This window comes from Vipera ursinii (assembly GCF_947247035.1).
Source record: "Vipera ursinii genome assembly, chromosome: 17".
Lineage (NCBI taxonomy): Eukaryota > Metazoa > Chordata > Lepidosauria > Squamata > Viperidae > Vipera > Vipera ursinii.
The window spans coordinates 2706185-2729390 of NC_139530.1; the positions used below are offsets into that span (position 1 = coordinate 2706185).

The 23206-nt window shown below is 45.0% G+C and overlaps 2 protein-coding genes across 2 annotated transcripts; one reads left to right on the forward strand and one right to left on the reverse strand.

Annotated features, from left to right (window-relative positions):
* Positions 1-8844: 8844 nt before the first annotated feature.
* Positions 8845-12613, forward strand: PEX10 (peroxisomal biogenesis factor 10). Its single transcript, XM_083375802.1, has 6 exons — positions 8845-9007; positions 10112-10192; positions 10411-10817; positions 11508-11683; positions 12136-12271; positions 12456-12613. The coding sequence occupies exons 1-6, from the start codon at positions 8905-8907 to the stop codon at positions 12522-12524; spliced, it is 972 nt and encodes a 323-aa protein (XP_083231928.1). The 5' UTR covers positions 8845-8904; the 3' UTR covers positions 12525-12613.
* Positions 12614-14878: 2265 nt separating this feature from the next.
* On the reverse strand, positions 14879-22502 carry RER1 (retention in endoplasmic reticulum sorting receptor 1). Its single transcript, XM_083375807.1, has 7 exons — positions 22240-22502; positions 18808-18893; positions 18314-18418; positions 17077-17176; positions 16160-16238; positions 15882-16017; positions 14879-15047 (listed from the first exon to the last, which is right to left on the reverse strand). The coding sequence occupies exons 2-7, from the start codon at positions 18886-18888 to the stop codon at positions 14958-14960; spliced, it is 591 nt and encodes a 196-aa protein (XP_083231933.1). The 5' UTR covers positions 18889-18893; positions 22240-22502; the 3' UTR covers positions 14879-14957.
* Positions 22503-23206: the final 704 nt, after the last annotated feature.

Consider the following 23206-nt stretch of genomic DNA (forward strand, 5'->3'; position numbering starts at 1 on the left):
TGATTAAAAAATGTATTTTTCTCAATATTATTTTCTCAAGAAATAACTCATGCAAGTGGAATGGATGGAAGGAATATTCAATCAAAAGTCCTCCTCCTCCTCCTGAGCTAATTTCACCATCTAGAAATAGGAAGATCAAGTTCCAGACACAACTGTGGATCCAGCCAATTTTTTTTGTAATCTTAATCTACTCCCAGTTCAATAAAGCTTACAGCTCGTTAAGAGTTTGGCAAGGCTAACCCTACCGTAATAAATTGGTTCTTACACTGTGCATCTGTCAATCCACGAGAGAGAGAGAGAGAGAGAGAGAGAGAGAGAGAGAGAGCGCTCTATCAGCTTCAGTTTCTCTGGCTTTCTGATTTTTCCAGTCTTCAATTGCATTCCCTTTCACCCAGTTTTCACATCTGGTTGCGCATTTTTAAGGCCGCACAAAAATGTGTCTGCCTTCGGAGCACGGTTTTAATAGGCCCACTTTTTGCAAACAACTTTCTTGAAGATGTTACCCTCTTGGGTTTCGATGTGTGCACTAACATGTTATGGGGGTGTTACATTTTTCTCCGACTTAAAAGCTCTTTTGTACACATCTTTTTTCGTTTGGGATGCTGAGCTACCAAAAGTTCCACATCTCAAAATGCCCCTTTGTGTTCACATCTTGGTTCCGAGGAGAAGGAGGGGAAAAAAAATAAGCTGGAAAATTCATACGCTCCGCTGAAAAAAACCTCCGTCCGTCAACCTGGAGTTCCCCATCTTTGATTCCGGTTTGATGACCTACCCCCATCACATAGCCACAGCACAAAACTAAGTCAAAATCAACCAAAGCACCCTTAAGGCCTACTCCCACGTAGGAAGCGGGGTGCAGCCACAATTGCAGGCTGCAAAAATCTTGACAATGATTAGACGGCAGACAAAAGACAACTTAAACTCCGCTGCCGTTTAGAAACGACCTGGAAGTTTTGCAGCTCTGGTCAAATCACGTTAATTACCATTGTCGAATTTTTCACTTCACTGCGTTATGAAGTTCAGGAATCGGGACTCCGATATCAGAGTCTCTTCCTGCTCCAGGCTGATTCTGAAATAGCACTTGAGTTTAGCTCCTTTGGCTCATTTTCAATCTGGGCAAAACGGGGCCAGTGAAGAATTACTCACTTGCTTTGTGGAGCCTGCGGTTAAGGAACACCCTCACTCCTTAAACCTGTTCTCTTGGAAGCCGTGTCCTTAGAATCACAACTTTTGATCGCACAAACACACGCACCTGGTTGAAAACGAGGTGCAAGGAGACAACATCTGCAGGGCCCGAATCGGCTTCCGTTCCAATCCCTTGGCATAGTCTGGATTTGCCAACTCAAGGAGACACGTGTCTGTGGAGATCCCTGCTTTGTTGTTCCTTCTGGAAGGCCTTCCGCTTCTCATCCCAGAAGCTGAAGAAGCAGAACTTCAGTTCACGCCGAACTGAAGAAGTTTCTGGGATGAGAAGCGAAACGTCTTCCAAGGAAAAACCAAGCCTCACTGCCTCTTGAAAAAGCACCGCTGGGTCAAAGAGACACAATACAGCCAGGGTAGGAATTTACCCCTAAAATGTACTTTTTCCAAAACACCAACAAAAGAAACATTCTGGACGACGGTTCTGAATTTGGGAAGAACTTGGGGAAGGAAATAAACTTTCTAGGATTTTATTTTCTGCACGCATTCATAACGGAACGCCCATTAAGCAAACATGTCCGACTCTTATCACACCAAAACGACACCCAAAGCACCTGAGCATTTCTGAAAAGACGGCCTCTATTGAAATAAACCATTTTTAATGTCTCATTTAATGGCTGAAGAAAAGTCTCTGGTTTTCACTTTCTTGGCAGTTTTCCTTTGAGAACTGGACAATGGCCTTTATCTCAAGTAAACATGCCTGGGATCCGCCTGTAGCTAGATGCAAATTCCTCAAAAGGAAAGGAAAGGAAAGGAAAAAAAAGAGCAAAACTATAGTTTTCTGCCTGCTCCAAGGACACTTAAAGCAGTCTGACCAGAGTAAAAATGATTAAAACAACTGTAAATCAGCTGCCTGGTTCAGGCACCGAACAAAATCGTGTGTGGGTTTTTTTAATCATGGTTTATTAAATGACCCACAGTTGGCTAGGTTCACATGTTGTACTAAGTCAAACAAACAAGCCATGTTGTGGCTTAGGTTAAGGTGCAAACACAGCAAAAACAGCTGGGTATTAGCTAAGAACCAGCTTTAAGCAACCTCAGGAAAAGATGGGAATCCGGTTGTTCAAGAGGGCAATTCCAAACAGTCTAATTATGCTCAAGTATGTTCTGCAAATACTGTTGACGTGAAGAAGCATGTACATTCGAGTCAAAATCCACATACAGGCTGGGGCTCAGACCTGGGCAAAGTCCCACCGGGGTGTCTATGTCAAAGTGAAATGGGCCATTCCTTTTTTATTTTGCTCAAAAGATTTGCACCAAGATACTTTTTTTTTTGCAACTGAGGTTTAGGAGAACACGAATAACAGAGTAACAAGAGTGGGAAGGGACCTTGGAGGTCTTCTAGTCCAACCCCCTACTCAAGCAGGAAACACTATACCATTCCAGACAAATGGCTGTCCAGTCTGTTCTTAAAAACCTCCGGTGATGGAGCATTCACCGCTTCTGGAGGCAGGTCGTTCCACTGATTAATTGTTCTAGCCTTCAGGAAATTTCTCCTTAGTTCTAGGTTGTGTCTCTCCTTGGTTAGTTTCCCTCCGTTGCTTCCTGTCCTGCCTTCAGGTGCTTTGAAGAATAGATGGACACACCCCCTTCTTTGTGGCAGCCCCTCAAATACTGGATCAATGCTGTCACGTTGCCCCTAGTCCATCTTTTCACTAGACTAGACATACTCTATTCTTGCAACCGTTTTTCGTATGTTTTAGCCTCCAGTCCCCTGATCATCTTTGCTGCTCTGCTCTGCACTCTTTCTAGAGTGTCAATACTGGATTAAGAAAAAAAAAGATTTAGGTACTAGTTTGCCCTCAGCCATGGAATCACCCTAGGTGACTTTGGGACAGTCACTCGCTCATTCTCAGTCCAACCTGCTAATACAAATAGAAGGAAGCTGTGCTGGGCACATCACCTGGAGCTCAGGTACAAAAGGCAGAATGCAAAGCTAACAAACACATTTTACTTTAATGATGCTGTCTCAAGGATAGCTGTATGCGATGGAGCACAAACTTTGTAAGAGTAATCCAGCAATTAACTGCAGGGATTCTCAAAAAGTGGGTCTTGAATAGTGTGTGTGTGTGTGTGTGTGTGTGTGTGTGTGTGTGTGTGTGTGTATACCACAGAGAATTAAAGTCAGAGCGCTGTTTAAAACGTGCTACAGGCTTTGCTCCTTATTTTGGCTGCATAAGCGCCTGGGGCCAGAGCTTGAAGACTGCGTTAATATCTATCTTAAGATTTTGTGATAAAAAAAATCTGTACTATTTTTCTTTCTTGTCCAGCCCCAACAACAACACTCGACTGCTAGTGAAACTCTCCACGCTGCCCGTCCTCAGAAAAGGAAGCAGTTCAGAACTCCTGATTTGATGCAGGTCTGCCACCTAGTGAAATATTTTATTTTATTTTATTTTATTTTATTTTATTTTGGGGGGGGGAATCAGAAAGCAAATGTCTCTGGAGATTCTCAATCCTAGACTTTCTTGTGAGTTTTTTTTTCCTTTGAAAACATCTGGCTTCTCCCTATTTCCCCATTTGTGCGCCTAAACTCAATCAGGGGAGTGGGATCTGAAACCTGGGGGCAAACACCGAACGCAACTCCTCCAGAAGACATCCGCAGATAGCCACGCTTCCGATATATTAGTGAATTTGGTGGCTTTAAACGAAGAGAAAATGCCACGAATTGTATTAAACTCAATTCAAATTAAATTAAATGTTTACCTGCCTTCCCCCACTTATTATTTTTTTTAATAATACACCCAACTACTTGTCTTCCAAGTTCCAGGATGCTCACAAACAGTAAGTGGAAATCACCTCCCGCCTCTTCTCGTTACGGATAGTCCTTTAGAGCAGAGGCCCACCCCAACCTTTTGGGCACCAGGGACCGGTTCCTTGGAGAGAGGTTTTTCCGCGGACCGGCGAGAGCGTGGTTTTGCGTGCTGCCTGCATCCCACGGATGGGGCTTTGCTCGTTTCTGCGGACCGGTTGCTGGCATGCCATGGACCGGTACTGGTCCAACAGACCGGAGGTTGGGGACCCTTGCTTTAGAGAGTGTTTTTCAAGCTTGGCAACTTTTAAGATGTGCTGGATGAGGAATTCTGGGAGCTGAAGTCCACACACCTTCAAAGATGCCAATGTTGAGAAATGCTGGAGTTTCAAAACAAGGCATTTTACAAAGTGCTAAATCTGAAAGGGGGGGGGGGTTTGCTGCTGCTTGATCACTTGTATCGCAGAACAGAGACTTTATACGTCCTATCTGGCAGCGTGAATTCTAGCTTCCTGTTCAATGTCCCAAATGTCGCCAGTTTCTCTAGCCCTGGGACCACAACGAAGCTAAGACTGGTCCTTAATTGCTTAAATAAGATTGCTAGCCCTGTTTGCCTTGCATAAGACCGAGGGGAAAGGATTTTAAACAGCTTTCCTGGAAGGCTAGTGTGTGTCCCTTCCTATCTGCAATTGTTCAGGTCAAAAGGGAAATCCTCAAACCCAATAAATCACCAACAGCTTGATTTAGCGGCCTTGATCTAGCAGAACGCTGCCATTCGGCTCTCAACACGGCATATGTAAAGGAAGGATTTAAGGTGTGTGTGAGAAAGGCAATTTGTCAGGAACATGGCTATTTGCGGATTATGCGACTGACACAACAATCATCTTACTCTTTGTGACTTTCACCAGTGAGTCACAGGCAGTGACAAACTGTTCCTCCCGTGTTCCAGATGGATGCCAAAATGTATAGATAGAACAAGTTTAAGACAGGGTTGTCTTAAGAGAAAAAAAGGTTCAAAATCCGAGGCCTTTACTAAGTCTAATTGCAATACTGTATATATAAAAACTATCTGGGTTTGTGGCTACTCCATCACTTGAGGTTTTCAAAAGTAGACTGGACAACCCTTTGTCTGGGGGGGGGGGTATAAGATCTCCTGCCTTGGGCTCTGAGGTCCCTTGCAGTCCTGTGATTCTTTATGAATCCAAGCCTTTATATTTTCTAAACTGGAGGAATCAGTTACCAGGAGATTATTACATCGGCTTGAACTGCATTGGATAAAGTTCTGAGTTTCTAAGAAGGTAGCAGAAGCACTCCCCCGAGCGCAATTTCTAACTGCCACATTGCAGTCACAAGGGGAAAAAAAAAACCTCAAGCAACCTTGTTTTATACTTAATTATCTGGCAATCACTTCCCCCCCCCCCAGCGACAAGGAGTTCTGTCAATGCAAGCGCTCAGCGCTGTATCCTGCTCGGATTTCTCACTTTTATGCGAGGCTGAATAAATTCTTTGGCAGTTTATAAGAGGAGAGGAGAAAGAAAGAAAAAACACCGCTCCATTCACCGGGGCTTAATTTCCATCTAATAAACATGCTGAGGACTGCAGCCTAAAACATAAAAGGAATCCTATCCAAGGCTGGGAGCACTAAGTAAGTCTATTTACCGAGAGCCGTCCTGTAATTTGGTGCATTCTTTTCTTAGCTTCAGGGACAAGTTGTGCCTGGTGGGTTTTTTTCTTCTTTGTCAAGTGTTCCCGCATTCTAATTCTATGGACATTAACTCAGAGGTCTTACTGAGCTGAAGTAAGCCAGCCTCAGCTATCCTCCTTGAAAGCCTTTCGCTTGGTGCAATTCCATTTTGCCCTTCAGCCAGGATGTTGAGATACCCAGCTTTTAAATGCTTAAGCGGGCTCCTTCAGACCTCTGCAACTTTGCCTGGATGGCTTCAAGCCTCCTAAGCTCAAATTATTCATCTTGTATGTTAGAAAAACCATTTAACAGCTCTCCCCCCCCCCCCCCCCCCCGCTTGCTGAATATAAGAAAGGTATAAGAAAGGAAGAGAACATAATTGCAAACAGTGAATGCTCCAACACTGGAAGTTTTTAAGAAGAGACTGGACAGCCATTTGTCCGAAATGGTAAAGGGTTTCCTGCCTGAGCAGGGGGTTGGACTAGATGACCTCCAAGGTCCCTTCCAACATTATCATCATCATCATCATCGAAGGATAATTAATTCAGCCATGGGGAAAAAACTCCACAACATTTACTAACCTGGTTGGGTTGTTGTTTTTTCTTCAGAAAGAAAAACAGTAACTTTCTGAGACTGGTAGGGAGAAGGACAGGAATTCTGCAGACCACCATTTTTGACCATTCAAAGAATCTGGCTTCCATTAGAAAATCTCCAGGTCTCTAAATCAAGAGGGGGGAAAAAGGTATAATCACTCAATTTAGACATTAGTCTAAAACCAGGATCCATGCCTTATTAGAAATCTCCTTTTTGAATTGCATACCCCCCAAATCCTATGCTATGACAGGTTTCTGTAACCCCTGTATTTAGTTGGGGTGGGTGAGGAATTCTGGGAGTTGAAGTCCACGAGTCTTAAAGTTGCCAAGTTTGAAGAGCCCTGCCATAAACTCTGTGCAGAGAGATAGGGTATCCCCAAGCAAATAGGGGATAAAATGTGAATGTGATCACAGTAAAATAGAGCATGCATGCAAAAATAAATGGAAGGCTCCAGTGACTTTGCTTGTCTATTATTAAAGAAAATCATTAAAGAAAGATTCAGACTATAAATAAGGAGAAATTTCCTGGCAATGGGAACCATCAGTGGAACAGCTTGCTTCCAGAATTTGTGGGTGCTCCATCCCTGGAGGTTTTCAAGAAGAGATTGGACAGCCATTTGTCCAGAATAGAGTAGGGGGTTGGACTAGAGGACCTCCAAGGCCCCTTCCAACCCTATTACTCTCTTGTATTTGCAATTAATATTAGGTGGAGGAGAGACTGCAACAAAGTATACGGATCTAAAAAGCTTTGCTGCCATCTAGTGGTTGCTATCTTCTTGCATTCAGACCTAGTAGAATAAAAGCTGGAAGGGATCTTGTAGGTCATCTAGTCCAACCCCCCACCCAAGGTGGTAATCCAAATCTTCCAGAAATGTTGGACTTCAATCTCCAAACTGGCATGGACTTTTCATAAAATACCAAGCACAAATCTGACCCAAAATTTGGAGTAGAACAGTCTCATATTTAAGACAGTGTCCCAGGGGGTCACGTGATCCCCTTTTGCGACCTTCTGACAAGCAGAGTCAATGAGGGAGCCGGGTCCACTTAACAACCGTGTGCCTAACTTCACAACTACAGCAATTCACTTAACGTCGGCGGCAAGAAAGATCATAAAATGGGACAAACTCACTTAACAAACGTCTACCTTAGCAACAGAAACTTTGGCGTTCACTTGTGGCTGTGTGTGTGTCATAAGTCGTTCTTCTCAGTGCCGTGGTCACGTAGGTCACTAAACAAACTGTTGTAAGTCGAGGACTTCCTGTAACAGGTATGTTTACCACCCTGAGTTATGTATACAGTAATAAAGGCAGGATTAAACATTTAATCAATAAATGATAAAGCAATGAAAGCAAGATAAAAGTGAAATAAATATATGAGCCCAAGGTAGCTTCCATGGGGATTTTAGCCCCACAACGTCCCCATGGGGTCAGCATATCTGCCAGAGAGCAATACTGCACAAACTCTCTTTTTAATGACCTTTCAGGGCTGAGACTCAACTCAAACACAAGCCTCTCTGCCCCTAAGCCAACATTTTTAGTCCCTACACCAAACTGACCCAACTGAACCCTATTTTTCTGCCTTCCCAGGGCCCCGAAGCCCAGATAAGCAGCATTGCACAAGCCACAAACCTGCATTCCAACTAACCAGGGTGAGCTGGTAACCCAGTTTAAATCCTGGAGCAAGCCCAGCTCCCCCTCACTTGAGCGGGGGGGGGCTGGGGAGGGGGCCTCCTGCTTCAACCTGCCTCTTCCTAGTCAGCAAAATCAGTGGGGAAAATCAGGCAGCCATTTTTTTACAGGCCCCAAATCAATAAACACTTAAAATAAAACACTGGAATAAATAAAAGTTGGGCAGGCAGAGGGCAATGCATATTTCTGCAGCATTGGTGAAACTTTGCCACCTTGTTTCCTCTTAAATTTCTTTTGAAAATTTATTTTATTCACATTGGCAAACGTCAAGCCTCCTCGCATAGGCCTTCAGTTGGCGGGAGAGAAGCGAGTGCGCAGGCGCGCGGTGGTTGCCATGGCGGCCAAGCTACGAAGGGCATGGTTTCGTCATTACGCCGAAGAGGGAGTACTTTTCGTTAAGGCGACGGCTGCGCGTTCTGATTACGTCATCGGCCACCATAGATTTACGAAATCTGTAGAATTAAACAGTTCGTATAATCATTACCGAGGTCACTCAGAGAAAAATTTTTTGGTTACCAAAGTAGAGTTTTGGCGCTGGGATTAATATACTGGTCAGCAAATTAGGAAAATTATAGGTAATCTAAAGCTTCTGGAGGACAATAGTTTAAAATCGGTTGAACGCGAGACCCAATTATTCGAATTCAGCGGGCATCTTTCGGAATGTCTCTATCTATGAGGTCGGGAAAAGTCGATACCGACTTGGTGATAGATAATCACTCAATTACTTTCCGTATAAGCAGGCGTACAATTAGTCTGCCCTAGAAGAACGCTAAAAACGTTAAATTAAAATTGACTCCTAACACCGAAAGTTGTGTCTTTACATTCGTAACTCTACAAAGGGAAAAAAACGCTTCCCTGCTCGCGTTCTGATGACGTAGACTCCGCGCCGCGTCGACAGGCGATGACGTCTAAACTGGGCGACGATGACAGAAGCGAAGAAGATCGCCAAGGCGTCCTGCCGCTTTTACTTCCGCGTTGTCTCTGGCCATGGAAGCCGGGCCGGCTCGCCTGGTCCGCTCGGCCCAGAAGGACGAGCTCTACCGGGGAGCGCTGAAGAGCCGAGCCGGCGCCGTCTTGTCTGGCCTGGCGGGTGAGGCGCCTCCGCCTTCTCTCCTCCCCGAAGCCCTTTCTCAGCCTTTGGTCTTCAGCCGGAGCCTCGGTTGAAATAAATGCATGTTTATATGTCTTTATCTAGAGTGCCAGGTTGGCTTGTGAAACAAAACACTGGAGCTTCGTGCCAGAGGGTAGAAAAGGAAGCCCTTTTCCGTTTTAAAGTTGTATATTTTGCCATTTAGCAGCCACACCGAAGGATATACGAGGTAGTCCTCGACTTACGACCCAAACATTTCTGGTGTTAAGTGAGACATTGGTTAAGTGAGTTTTGCCCCGCACTACGACCTTCCTTGCTACCGTTGTTCAGTGAATCACTGCAGGTGATAAGCTGGTTGTGAAGTGAATGCGGCTTCTCCATTGACTTTGCTGGTCGGGGGGGTTGGGGGGCGAAAGGGGATCAGGTGCCCTCCCCCGGGACAGTGAAACTGTCGTAAATATGAACCGTTTGCCCAACATCTCAATTTTGATCATGCTGCAATGGTCGTAAGTGTGAAAAATGATCATATGTTTTTTTCAGTGCCATTGTAACTTCGGTCACTAAATGGATTGTTGTAAGTCGAGGACTACATGTATTTCTATTAATTTTACAAACAACTGAAGGCAATGAGAGCATATCCAACACACCTTCCTCACAACAGCAACCCCTGTGAGGTGGGTTGGGCTGAGAGAGACCGACCCAAAGTCATCCGGCTGGCTTTCACGCCTAAGCAGGATTAGAACTCATCGCCTCCTGCTTTCTAGCCTGAGGCCTTAACCCTTTAGGCCAGGGGTCTTCAAACTTGCCCCTTTTATGACTTGTGGACCTTAGCTCCTGGAATTCCTTAGCTAGCCTGCTTTAGATCAAAGTGGCTCCATATTTTTTTTACTTGTTATTTACCTGTTATTCAGTGTACGAAAATGGTACAACCATCCTGGCACCGCTATGCTTAATTGTGCTTTGTTTTGTTTTTCCTGAAAGGATGGTGGTAGTATTTTTGATGATAAGAAATACGCTCCCTGACTCCCCTTCCAATGTCAGTTGGATAAAAATCGAACAGCGTTGCTTTCCCTGGTGATGTAATTCTACATTTCGGCTCCTTAGGTGCTAAAATCTGGCTAGAATGGCAGAAAGAAATGGAGCTCCTGGCTGACGTTGCCTACTTCACCCTTACTACCCTGTCAGGTAATGATTCTGTCTGAACTGAGCGCTAAAGACACCTAATTCCTTCCCTCTCTTGTCACTGGGTTGCATTTATATCTGGTCCCACTTGCTCGCTTTTGTAAGCCGAGGACTTTCCTGTGGTGCTTTTGTCGATCTAACCTAAAACTGTGTTAATAATCCTGTCTTCGGGGTTTCCATTGTATATCGCTTTGTTTTCCTCCCTCCCCCACCCCTTTCAGGTTATCAAACGCTCGGTGAAGAATATGTCAACATTATCCAAGTAGACCCATCTAAGAGGACAGTCCCTTCACTCAGACGCCGGGCCCTTCTGATTGCTCTGCATGCCCTCTTGCCTTACTTGTTAGACAAGGGACTGGTCTTGCTTGAGCAGGAGCTTGAGGCCGCCTCCAACGGATCACAGACTCTGCACACCCAAAATTTAAGTGGATTGCAAAGCCGGGCGTTACTCCGAAGCTGGTTGCGGAAACAAGTCAGACGATTAAGCGAGTGGCAGAGAACGTCTCTTGCTCGGGCTGTTCATATCATCAAGCCCAGCATCCCGTTCCTCCGTAGATTGCACTTAGCTGTTTTTTATATGAACGGCATCTTCTACCATTTATCTAAAAGGACAACAGGCATCACGTATGTGAGTGGTTCCCTATGCTTCTGTTCCTAAGTTAGGCACCATCAGCAATGTATAGAAGGGTGCTTAGCCAACTTAAATCAATGGCACCATCGTTTTGGTGTTTTTTTTTTCCTGGAATGTTTCTTAAAAGGCAAACATGGGAACGATACGTATTCCAATGCTTAAGTATGTAATTTGCTGTTTTCACTGGAAAAGCCCCTAAATCACTAAATGAAGTTTGCGTCCTCCAGCATAAAAATGATCGAGTTATGATTTGAACCGGGGAGCCAGTTAAGGCGCTGGTTTAGAAATTAGGAGACTGTGAATTCTAGTCCCGCTTTACAAATAATAGCAAAGCTGGGTGATTTGGGGGTAAATCTCTTCTCTCAGCCCAAATCACCTGGGAGTTGTCCTTGTGGGGAAGAGAGAAGAATGGAGGGATATTATGTACGTTTGTTGCCTTGACCGGCTTATAAATAATAAAGAGATAAAAATCTAATAAATAAAAAATAAGAATTTCCTTGATTGGGAGCTATTCCGTGAGATGAAAGCTAATGCCCCAAAGCATCAATCTAATTTCAGGCAGCTCATGATTTTAAAAAGAATACTCTTTTCTCATAAACAAAGCATTTGAACAGAGCTACTTCTATGGCAAAATCTTCTTAAATTTACCTTCAGTTGATGATTTTGCTCAATTGTTCTGTTCCCCAGTTACGCTCTGTTGGGCTCACCGAAAGTGACCACGGCATTCGGTCAAGTTACAAGCTGCTTGGAATCGTTTCATTCCTGCATCTGGGACTGACCCTTGGCCTCTACACGTACAACCTCCGACATCGGCAGAGGGCAAGAAAAGAATGGAAGCTACTGCGTAACCTCTCCTGTCAGACGTACGAAGTCGGGATTTTGTTTTATTGAAAGGGAAAGAGAATTAACATCCGCAGCATCCTCTTAGTAGTGTTTGAAATTCAGCTTTCGATTTTCACAGTTGAGAGTTAGGTGGCATTAAGAAAGTTAAAAATGGCTAAAACTACACCCCAGAAAAATACAGGTTTGTGGGTATTGTACTTTAAAATGTATTATTCCAAAAGGCTTTTATTGTGCAGAACCTGGACTTTCGGCCTATGGGATATTGAGTTTTAACGTAGTCAAAATACAGGACCAAAGCACATAATGTTGTAGGAGCAGAAATACATTAAAGAAGTGGCTCCATCTTTGCGGATTCTGCCTGGAGATTCACAGTTCCCTAAAATTTTTCTTATTTCTTACACCCATCGATCTCTTTTGGAATCATCTTTCTCGCTGTAGAAGAGTTAACTCTGTCTAATGTCGCTTCCTTCAGAAGCCAGCCCAAAGAGAAGATTCCTAGCCGCAGTTCGCGTTGCACACTCTGCTTAGAAGAACGCCAGCACACCACAGCCACACCGTGTGGACACCTCTTCTGCTGGCAATGCATCACTGCCTGGTGCAACACCAAGGTGTGTGTTTATAATTTATTACGCTTGAAACGGAGAGCTACACTGGTTTATGTGTTAAGTCATACGGTGGGGGAAAAGTGAATTATTTTCTACAGGGACGCTACCTTAAAGACCAGGATGGTTTTTAAAGCAATTTGAAGGGTTTACATTTCCTAACCCTATTTTTTTTTTTCCCTTCCCGCAGACTGAGTGTCCTCTGTGCAGAGAGAAATTTCATCCCCAAAAGCTTATTTACCTTCGACACTTCCGGTAAATTGAATGGTGAACCGCCACGAGCCAAAGGAACTGCAAGCTTTGAACGAGTGCAAGATTTTATTTTGATATTAAATGGTTGTGATCAAATGGAAGCCCAAACATTTGACTTTCACTGCCCCTCTGCAAGACGATATAACACACTCCATTTAAAACACCAACCGCTGCTGATCCACTTTTATTTGAGAGGCTTGAAGTCAGGAAGGCAGGCCATCTCGAAAGCGGTTTGAAGTTCTTAAGCCTTTTGCCCATCCAAGTGAATGGGCAAACATACTTTCAGCATCAACAGCAAACTCCACCCCTCCTTCCCAATATGCCTTACAGACAACCGCTTAGCCCCACTTATGGTGGAACCAGTTTTTAAAATATTTCAGATCCAGAAGGGCTTTAGAATCTGGCTCTTGTGGGATACCAATTTTGTAAAACAGGCTGGGTTCAATACTACAGACTTGGCTGGTTTTAAAATTTTTAAGGGCTCAAACTTCCATCAGCACCTTTTGGGATTTGACTCCAAAGCACTGGGCAGCCTTCTCCAAAAGTGACTTGCCAAACTTGGAAATAGCAAATTCAACGGTAGCAAAGTTTACAGGTCCCGTCTGCCTTTCTGTATTGGCGACTTCTGAGTTAATGCACTTTAAGCTGGATATAACTCGAGGCGCAAATACTGATGTTAAGATATCATAAAATGCAGCTTTCTAGATATTTGTGACCTACTGCCCTGGGCAGTAGGGAGCAAATGACACTCCAATGCGCTCAGCATATACCCAGCTGGTATAATCAACTTAAGACCCATTGTGTGTTTTGGTCTGGTTAGTTTCAATAGCATTCCAAGAACTTTTTTAAGACCCCATTTCTAAATTGGGGGTGGGGGCATTGGCACTTATATCTTGTAATCAGGGTGGGAAAAAGACCATTTTAAAAGGAAACAGATTTTCCTATCCCATGAAGAGCCCACAACTCCTCCCTTTAGATAATAACAACAACAATAATAATGCTCCAAAGGAGAAATGGACTTATATGGCACAGCATTATTTGCGTATGTTAAGACGTAAATATTTACTTCGGGAGTTGCTAGTCAATAGCTATTTTCAAGATAATTATTTGTACACTAGTGCAAAGGGCTGTTTTTATTGAGACAGCTAAAATACAATATTCCACAAGATTAAATTATACGCATTTAAGAAAGCCGGGCGGAGAGAAAACTTTGTAACCATTAATACATAAGTTTTTTACATTTGTTTTAGAAAGACGGCTGGGCCCATGAACGGGACAAGGTCTTTTTTTTAATAAAGTTTGGAATTTAAAAAGTCACTTAATAAAACGGTTCGTAGCTAGATCACATCAAAAATGTCTTACATTGCAGGTTGTGTTAGATTTCTCTCCATAGAAAATTAAAAGCTTGGGTAATAACCCCATAAAGCTCCGTCTGCCAGTTGCATCTTGGAAAGGGCTATGAAGCAAACTTTACAAAAAAAAAGTTATCAAAGAAATGTGTTCAAGTACTCTTTAGCTGATGATATTTTATATACACACGCGCACACACACACGTAATTCTAATTCCAGGCTTTTTCCAAAATCGAAAAAAAAATCACGGTCGTTCATACGGAATAATTACAAAACAGCTGATGACTAAACAAAACCCCTTGGGGGGGGAACCCCTACCCAGCCCATCTTCCGCCTCTTCACTCTAAAAGTTTTGATTCCTTCAGTCAATGAAGACAAGTTTAATTCAAGAGGCCCAAGTTAAGTTAAACTAGCACAGGGTATTGATTACTCTCCAGCTCAATCCAAAGCTGAATGTCTTTATCATCGTGTCCCAGGCTCCTATTAACAATTCTCTCATTTCAGCAAGGTGCAGTGTGCAGACTGTGTTGGAGAATAAAAAATAAAATAAAATAACCAATATTCTTCCTTTCAGCCCAAAAAATTTCAGCTTCTAATTCTCTGCCTATTTTGTTCTGCACGCACAACCACACCTCTGGAATAGACACGCAGGAGGCCCTCTGAAAAGTCTGTGAAGCCACCAGCCAGATTTGCAAAGCCAAGAACCCAGTGCCTTCGGATCCCAGAGAGACAGACAGACAGACAGACACAGACACACACATGCACGCACACACACCTAGGTGTAAACATAGGATAACTGCCAAAGGGGAGGGCAAAAGAGGCCGTGGACAGATAAAAGAGCTTGTTCCAGCAGAGCAACGACGTTAGAAGATGCAGTTAAAAGGCAGAATTCTCCTGGGGACACGGAAAGGTGTCAGGAATCAGGCGCCCCCCCACCCCTCTCCAATCAGCTGAAGAGACAAGAAAATCGCCGCCCTCGTTACTGACTGATTATGAAGAACAGAGGCATCGTTACAATGGCTCAAAACCGGTCTTTTTAATTATAACGCAGGAAAAAAAATTGGTCAGCAGATTTCAGGGTTAAGGGTTCCTAGCTAGCAAAAGTCTTCCCTGCCTCTTCTTTCCCTTTATATCTCCTCTTGCCGTGGGTGAACGGTATATATCGGTATTTTATCATATGCTGGAACAAAAAACACATGTCTTAAGTCAACGCCTCCCCTTTCCCCCCCCCTCCTCTCCCATCTTCCACAATGCAAGAAACACCTCCGAGGGCTGATCTATTTAGACAGACAAAGCCTCCCTTCACACAGGACGTTAAGCTACGGGTTTCTGAGCAGGATCCACTGGACGAGGGTCATCAATTGTTTGGCTTTACGACCATCTGCTCATTGGATGGATGTGAAGAGCGTGAAGAGCAGCTCCAAACAAGCTACCTTTTCACAATCAAGGTTATCTCCCCTGTCCCCCTTTTGGCAATGGGCATAGCCAGCTACATCTGCTCGGGCATGAAAGCATTTTGAAATTGTTACTCTGATATAACCAATGTCTGGCTACATTCACACATTCCTTAAACTGCACTTGTCTAGCATGCCTTACCTGGTTAGTTGTATTTATTTTGCTACCCAGGGCTATGCCGCCCCCCCCAAACGGGGGGATTCAATGACCAAAACTGTTGCCTGGGATTGCAGGGTAGCATCTCAACTCCCCCGCCCCCTTATTTCAGGGTCTAAATCAGGGGTCCTCAAACCTGGCCCTTTTGTGACTTGTGGACTTCAACTCCCAGAATTCCTCAGCCAGGCACGCTGGGAGTTGAAGTCCACAAGTCACAAAAGAGCTGAGTTTGAAGAGCCCCTGGTCTAAAGTGTCCAACCTTGACAACTTTTAAGACTTCTAGACTTCAACGCCCAGAATTCTCCAGCCGGCCTGGTTGGCTAGGGACTTGGGAGGGTTGAGGTCCACCAGTCTTAAAAGTTGCCAAGGTTGGGCCTCCTGGTTTAAAGCCTTCTGCACTCACCTTGATTTGCCTCTTCATCGTGATGCAGAACAGCATAATGAAGTACATCACCAGAATTGGCCAAAAAACTGGAACGTTGAAAGCCTCAAAGAATGTACAGATCATGGCAACTAGGATGCCTTTCGTGGCAGAATGCCTTTGAAGAAGAAAGCAAACCGGGGTTAGCAGGCTGAGACGACTGCGCTCCCTGCCTTGCCAGGGTAGAAAAACCCCACCCTGCGGGAACGTCAAAAAAGCAAAGACAGGAAGGGAGCCCCAGATTATCCGCGCCCACTCACCAAAACTTGAATTCTGGCAGCCTCCGAATAAAGGGCCGGAATTCTTCATTCTGTTTTGTGGGTAATGAAGGCCCTTCATCTAAAAACAAAGGGAGAAAAATCATGATCTGCCAAGTTGGGAGTTGTTAAAAAAAATCTCAGCTTGCTGACCGAGCCCGTTCAGGAGCTGAGTTTTTATTGCTTGGGTTGCAAAGTAGGCTCAAGTGCCAGAACCCCGCAGGGGATTCCATTTCACCTCTCAATGACGATGCTCTACAAAGTCTGCAGGCAGCCCTGGACCTACGACAGCTGAGCCCCTGTATTTGTTGCTAAGCGAGACATTTGCCCCATTCTACAAGCTTCCTCACCACAGCTGTTAAGGGAATCGCTTGTCAGAAGGTCGCAAAAGGGGATCCCGTGACCCCAAGTGAGGACCGTCATAAACACGAGACAGTTGCCCAGCGTCTGAATTAAAGTGTCTGACGTTCGATCATGTGACCCTGGGGGGTGCGGCAACGGTCGTACGCGTGGGAAATTTTTATTTATATTTAAATTTTATATGGAAATGGCCATAACTCACTTTTTTTCAATGCCATTGTAACTAAATGGGTGTAAGTCGAGGGTTACCTGTATATTTACCCCTAATCTATGGAACTATGGTTTATAGAATCAAGTTCAAATGGCTGTGATTATACAGGACACCAAACCATAAACCATGGTTAAAAATCCAAGCCCCAGGTACTAAACACAATGCCAACAATTTTTTTTAAAAAAATCACTTTGTGGCTTAGATGAGGCATAGACGCAAACCCACGCCGTCAAGGGACAAAGCAAGATTTCCAAATTTAACCCAACCGATCCATAAAGATCAACGGCATCCATCGAAAATTCAAAGAAACCCATTCCCCCCCCCCAAAAAAAATTCCAACTTTATATACCTGAGTCTTCCATGAGCGAGGGATCGACCTTTGGCGACAAGAAAGCTATGAAGAGGTTTAGGTGGTAGATACCCAAGGCGTACGTCACAATATACCAACCCTGAGAAGGAGAAGACAGAATTCAAGAACCAGGGGTGTCAGAGGGGACCTTAGGTTTCGAGGACAGAAGCTGCTGTTCTTGAGAGTCCATAGTTAGCAATGCACAAGGGTTAATCAGAAGCCAGGAGTGGTCCTACAAGCAGTAGGAGCCATTCTCCAAAATATCTGGAGCCCATAAACCAGGAGAAGGATAATGGGTAATAGCAATGGCACTTACACTTATATACCGCTTCACAGTGCTTTGCAGCCCTCTCCGAGCGGTTTTTACAGAGTCAACATATTACCCCCAACAACCTGGGTCTCTCATTTTGACGACCTCGGAAGGATGGAAGGCTGAGTCAACTCTGAACCGGTCAGGATCAAACTCCTGGCAGTGGGCAGTGTCAGCCTGCAAGGCTGCACTTTAACCACTCTGCCACCAGGGCTCTCATAATAGCAGGAGATAGCAGATGAACCAACAGGGCAAATGTCTACGGAGATTCTCCATTATCCAAGTCACGGTTGTCCCAAAGGTGCTTTTTTTCCAAAAGGCAATTGGTTGGTTGTTTTTTTTTCCTGTTCTTTGAAAATGTTTTGCTTCTCATCCAAGGAGCTTCTTTAGTTCCTATCTTCTCCTCCAAGCTTCCTGGATGAGAAACGAAATGCGTCCAATGTTTTCAAAGGGAAAAAAAAAAGAAAACCAAGAAAGGCCAGTTGCCTTTTGGAAAAAGCATCACTGGGACAATCAGTAGGGTTAGGGTCTCTCAGCCTTGGCAACTTGAAGAGGTGTGTGGACTTCAAGTCCCAGAATTCCCCAGCCAAGGATGAGGACAAAGTAAGGTAAGAATAAATGGCATATGAAGAATGGGTGTGATTTACAAACCCATCTCCACGCCGGCCTATTTTTACAAGCAGAAGCTTGTAAGAAAAAGATTAACCGAGGAAATTCTTTGGGTAGCCCGTGGCTATTTTCCCCAGCTTTAAATAGGTTTTTGGGCTTGGAGGCAAAGATTGAAGCTAAAAACATGGGCAGAGAAATACACCTTTTAACCGGCTAAAATAAAATAAACATAACGGGCTAAGAAACTGCTGTCAGCAATTAGCAACCTGTTGAACTGTCTCTGATTACTGACCGGGGAGAGAGTTCACTTTTTCTTACCTGCAGTAAATAAACTCTAATCATGTAGATAAAACTTAAACCCAATGTTGCCACCCATCGGATTGCTGTATATGGAGTAGATTTGTCTAGCCAAGACTGGTAAATCTAGGGGGGAAACACAGATTTTTTCAGCACGTTAACTGATTTGTAGAAAATTACAAGCCTTGGAGCTCCTACCCTCCCCGTGTGTCTTTGGTGGTAAGGTTTGGTTTTAACCTATGTTTTCATTGAGAGGTAACTGACTATAAGCAGCCCAGAGTTGCCCTATGGTAGGAGGGGCAGCCAATACATTTTAGGAAATGAATGAATGAATGAATGAATGTATGAATGAATGAGCAGACCATAGCTAGGAATACTCCTTCCCACATCCCAGCAGAGGTCAGAGAAGTCACTTCGCTACCAACTGTTTTTCAGCTTTAATTAGACCGGATAAAATACTCATTTAATCACTCAGGGGTGCTTATGGATCTGTTCACCCCAGGCATGAAACTCACCTGCCCCAGTCTTGTGAAAAATCTATAGACCACGGAAGGTTTACCATGGATGGACTCACCGCTACTGTCCCCTTCTGACATTGTTGCTGTGGAGGAAGAGAAGAAAAAAAAAAAGAATTCAGCACATCACCTTTGTAATGCAAAATTCTAGAAATGTCCTTTAACTCAAAGCAACGTGCAGGCAATCCTCCACTTAACGATAATTCATTTAGTGACCATTTGAAGTTACAACAGCAGTGGAAAACAGTGACTTAGTTACGGCCGTTTTTATAAAAACATTGACACGCACCGCAAGCATCCCCGTGGCACACGATCAAAATTCAGATGCTTGGCCACCGACTCCTATTTACAACGGCTGCCGTGTCCCCGGTGTGTGTGTGTCTGTGTGTCTGTGTGTGTGTGTGATCCCCGTTGGCAACCACCCAAGCCGAGTCAAAGGAGAAGCCGGATTCGCGTAACAACCGTGGCGATTCGCTTATCAACCGTGGGAAGAACGGTCGTAACATGGGAGAAAACTCGCTTCGCCAGGGTCTCATTTAGCAACAGAAACACCGGGCTTGACGGCGGTCGTACAATGAGGATTAACCATGAACAGCTTCCCTGCTTTGTTGTTGCATAATCGGTGTATGAGTCGATTCGGGGGAGGAAAATTGCTCCGGGATTGATTGCAAAGCTATGGTGTGTGATCTGAAAACCAATAAATCACACGCAATTTGTTACAGAACAGAGAAAACACTCACTAAGTACGCCATATTTCACTCAGGGATCTGTTTGTGAGAGCGCTCTAGTTCTTCTTTGGAACACAACAGGCTTGAAAGCGAAGTCCCCTTTTCAATTCAAAAGGGAGAGATCTAACACCTCTCCGGGGCCTTCCTCTTCTCTTACAAAGGAAAAAAAAATCTCTAATGACAAGTCCTGGACCACAAATATACATTAGGACTGAAAGGAGCTTCCAAGTTCTGCAACTACTCTTTTGTTTCTTTGGTTTAAGCCTTTCTCTTTAAGCCCACTCAGGGAATCACTGGAGCTGCTGTGCCACATCAGCGAAAGCATGACACAACTTCCTGGTACGTCATGCCTGGAGGGCGGAGAAAATGGGAAATTAGTTTTCCAGGAACAGGAAAGCAAAGGGAGATTTCGCTAGCACCGTGTGTGAAAAGCTGCATACGAGGAAAATACGACGGGGAAATCGAGGTGGGCGGGAGAGAAACAACTTTGGCATGTAATTTGGAATCTGCTGGAAGATCAGCAAGGACATTAATGATATTTAGCCTAGGAATTAGATTTAGAAATTATAAGATTTTCAGGGGATTGACATCCAAGGAAAGAGAGCAAACTTTATGATTATTAAACAACCCCAAATTCCCACGCCAGCCATCAGTGAGAATATTCTCATAAGAACAGCAATGAGGAACCAAAACACAGCAAAAAGGAAAGAATTCCAAAATGATAAACCACATCAATCTAACCGGAAGTTGAATATAAAAGATCTTGGCTTGATATCCAGTGAAACAACAAAGCCTAAGGTCACACATCATTCCAAATTACAACTTAACCGTGGCTTCTTGGTCCATCAAGTATCACTCAATACGCTCAACAAACCGTGTTTGCAAACCAGAATAGCTGGGGAATTCTGGGAGTTGAAGTCTGCAGGTCTTAAAGTTGCCAAGATCGGACACCCCTTAGTCTTCACATACCACCTTTTCCAGTCCAAGGCAAGTCTAACCCTCTTTATTCATTTGGAGGCAGTGATTAACTGCGTTCCAGTTTCACTTTCCCTTAACTCTCCAAAGCATCCTATAAGAACTGCATTTATTATAAATGTGCCAAGATTTTTCCTCCCTATCAGGTGCCTCAAGAAAAGCAAGGTGCAAAAAAATTGTGAGCCAGTGAACATACCAATTCTACAAAATCGAGGCGCACTTCAAAGAAAAATTCAGTGGAAAAAAAACCTTCACAGGGTGTAAACTAAACAAATGTCTCCTGGCTAATGTTTGTCATTCACACCATTCAGGTACTTGAGTAAAGAAGAGAATTTTTTTTAAAAAAAAAATTATCCCCAAGGTCAGCCATTTCTGAATTTCTTCCATGAATCCAGTGGCATCCACTGCCAGGAAAATGGGGATTTTCTCAATAAATTTGTCATCACACACAACTAGGCTGGAGATGGAACACACTGCAGTGGTTTCAGTAGCAACCAGGGACCTAATGGTTTATCTCACTCCTTTGAAACCACTAATGTTGGCTGGGTTCCCCCTTTGGGCTATGAGCCACAACTGATGGAAAAGGCACCACTGGGTGACCTAAAACTTCAGAGCTGGTTTCATGGGCCAGAGGATTGGGTGTGAATGGGCATATCTTGAATTAAAAGGATGATAAGAGAGAGAGAAATCTATCCCATGTTAGCTAGCTTTGGAAAGGGATCAAGTCTCCTATCTCCCCATTAGAAACTTAAGGGTGGATCTGGGTGCAAATCTTCACATCTTTGTAAAGCTCACTGGGTGAGGTTGGGCTAGCTGTTCTCTCTCATCCTGACCTACCTCACAGGGGTGTTGTAGGATAAAATGAGGGACATGCCTCCCCATAGATCACCTAGAAGTCTAGGGTAAAAATCAGTTACACGTCCTATAATACAGGTAGTCCTTGACTTATGATCTCAAGCCCCAAATTTCTGTTCTGTTGCTAAGTGAGACACTTGTTAAGAGAGTTTTGGCCCATTTTACAACCTTTCTCCCCCTCTGTTGTTAAGTGAATCACTGCACTTGTTCACTGCACAAGTGAATCCGGCTTCCGCATTGACTTGGCTTGTCAGAGAATCACAAAAAAGTGGATCACACAATCCCGGGCCACTGCAACCGTCACAAGTGCGAGTCAGTTGGCAAGCATCTGGATTCTGATCACGTGACCATTGGGGATGCTGCAACGGTTGTAGGTCTGAAACACAGTTCTAAATCACTTTTTTTTAAAAGACGTCGTAACTTTGGATTGTCACTAAATGAACTGTTGTATGTCGAGGACCACCATGACTAGTCAGTAACTAATTCAAACCCAGAACTCAAGAGCACATTTCACACACACACACACAAACACACACACATACCCCCCCCCCCCGTCTTCCAGTTCTGGACTACAGTTCCCGCCGTTGTCCTGGCTGGGGATGATGGATGTCAAGAGTCCCAAGAGATTTGATGGGAGCAACCCCTCCCTCCTCCTCCCCAAAAAGGAGGACGCAGAGCCACCATCTCCCCCAAATGGCGGGCCTCCATTTGGGAAACTGAGGAAGAGGCCCAGCGGGCCCCCCCCCCGCACCCGGCAATTAAAGTTGGGGGTCCTCCCGGGCATTTCCCCCCCCCCATGTCTCCCCCTCCTTGGAAGGCCTGGTTGCCAAGGCAACGGCTAGGCCGCGGCCTCCCCGCGCCCGGGGTAACTCACCAGGCCGCGCCGGGTGTCCCCTCCTTCCGCTTCCCGCCCCGCCTGACCAGGCAGAGGAGCCGCCACCGACTCCTCCTCCTCCTCCTCCACTTCCGAGATGGCGGAACCGCGCGGCCGGCGGGAGAGCTTCCGCTACCGGGGCGAGGAGGAGGGAGGAAGGCAGGCCAAGTAGCCGGGAAGCCCCACCTCTAGGCCCTCCGCCCCGCGGGGCAAGAGGCCTGCTGGTTTGGAGGAAGCCTGGCCTCGGGGAACTACAGCTCCCAGAAGGCCTCAGAGCTACCCCAGCCGAGGGCGCCGCAAAGGCGGAGGGGAACTACCGCTCCCAGAAGGCCTCGGGCAGCCAAGACGCTTGAGGCATTCTGGGAGCGGTAGTTTCCCCACCTCCTTCCTGGGTTAATTGGGTGCTATTTGGCCCTTGGAAGGGGCGCTCCAGCGGGTCCGACCTTTGATCCAGCTGGCACGAGGGTGGGGCAGGGTGATCCCCGCTCGGCCTTCCTGCTGCGGCTTAGGGGGCATGTAGTCCCAGCTGGAGAGCAGCAGATTCGTCGGACGAGACAAACCAGGGGGCTATTGATTGACAAGCCTGCCTTTTCGAGCAGCGGGCCGGACTAGAAGACCTCCAAGGTCCCTTTCAGCTCCATTCAAGCCGCAGCGATAACAGTCAGGATCGAGGGCAGCGATGCTCTTTGGGCCAGCCGCCGGGTCTCCCTCTCCACCCGGCCTACCTCTCGGGGCTGTTGTGTCGATAAAGCAGCTATACGCAAACGCACATTTAAAAAGCTGCCCTCCAGTGGTGAATTTGCAGACTCAGAAATGAATGGGAGTGCACTACATATATATTACTAGGGGCACTCTAGTAATGTGTTTAATTTGTTTAATTGGTTTTCAATATCTGTATTTGTGCATTCTGTTATTTATGTCACTGTTCACCGCCCTGAGTCCTTAGGGAGAAGGGCGGTATACAAAT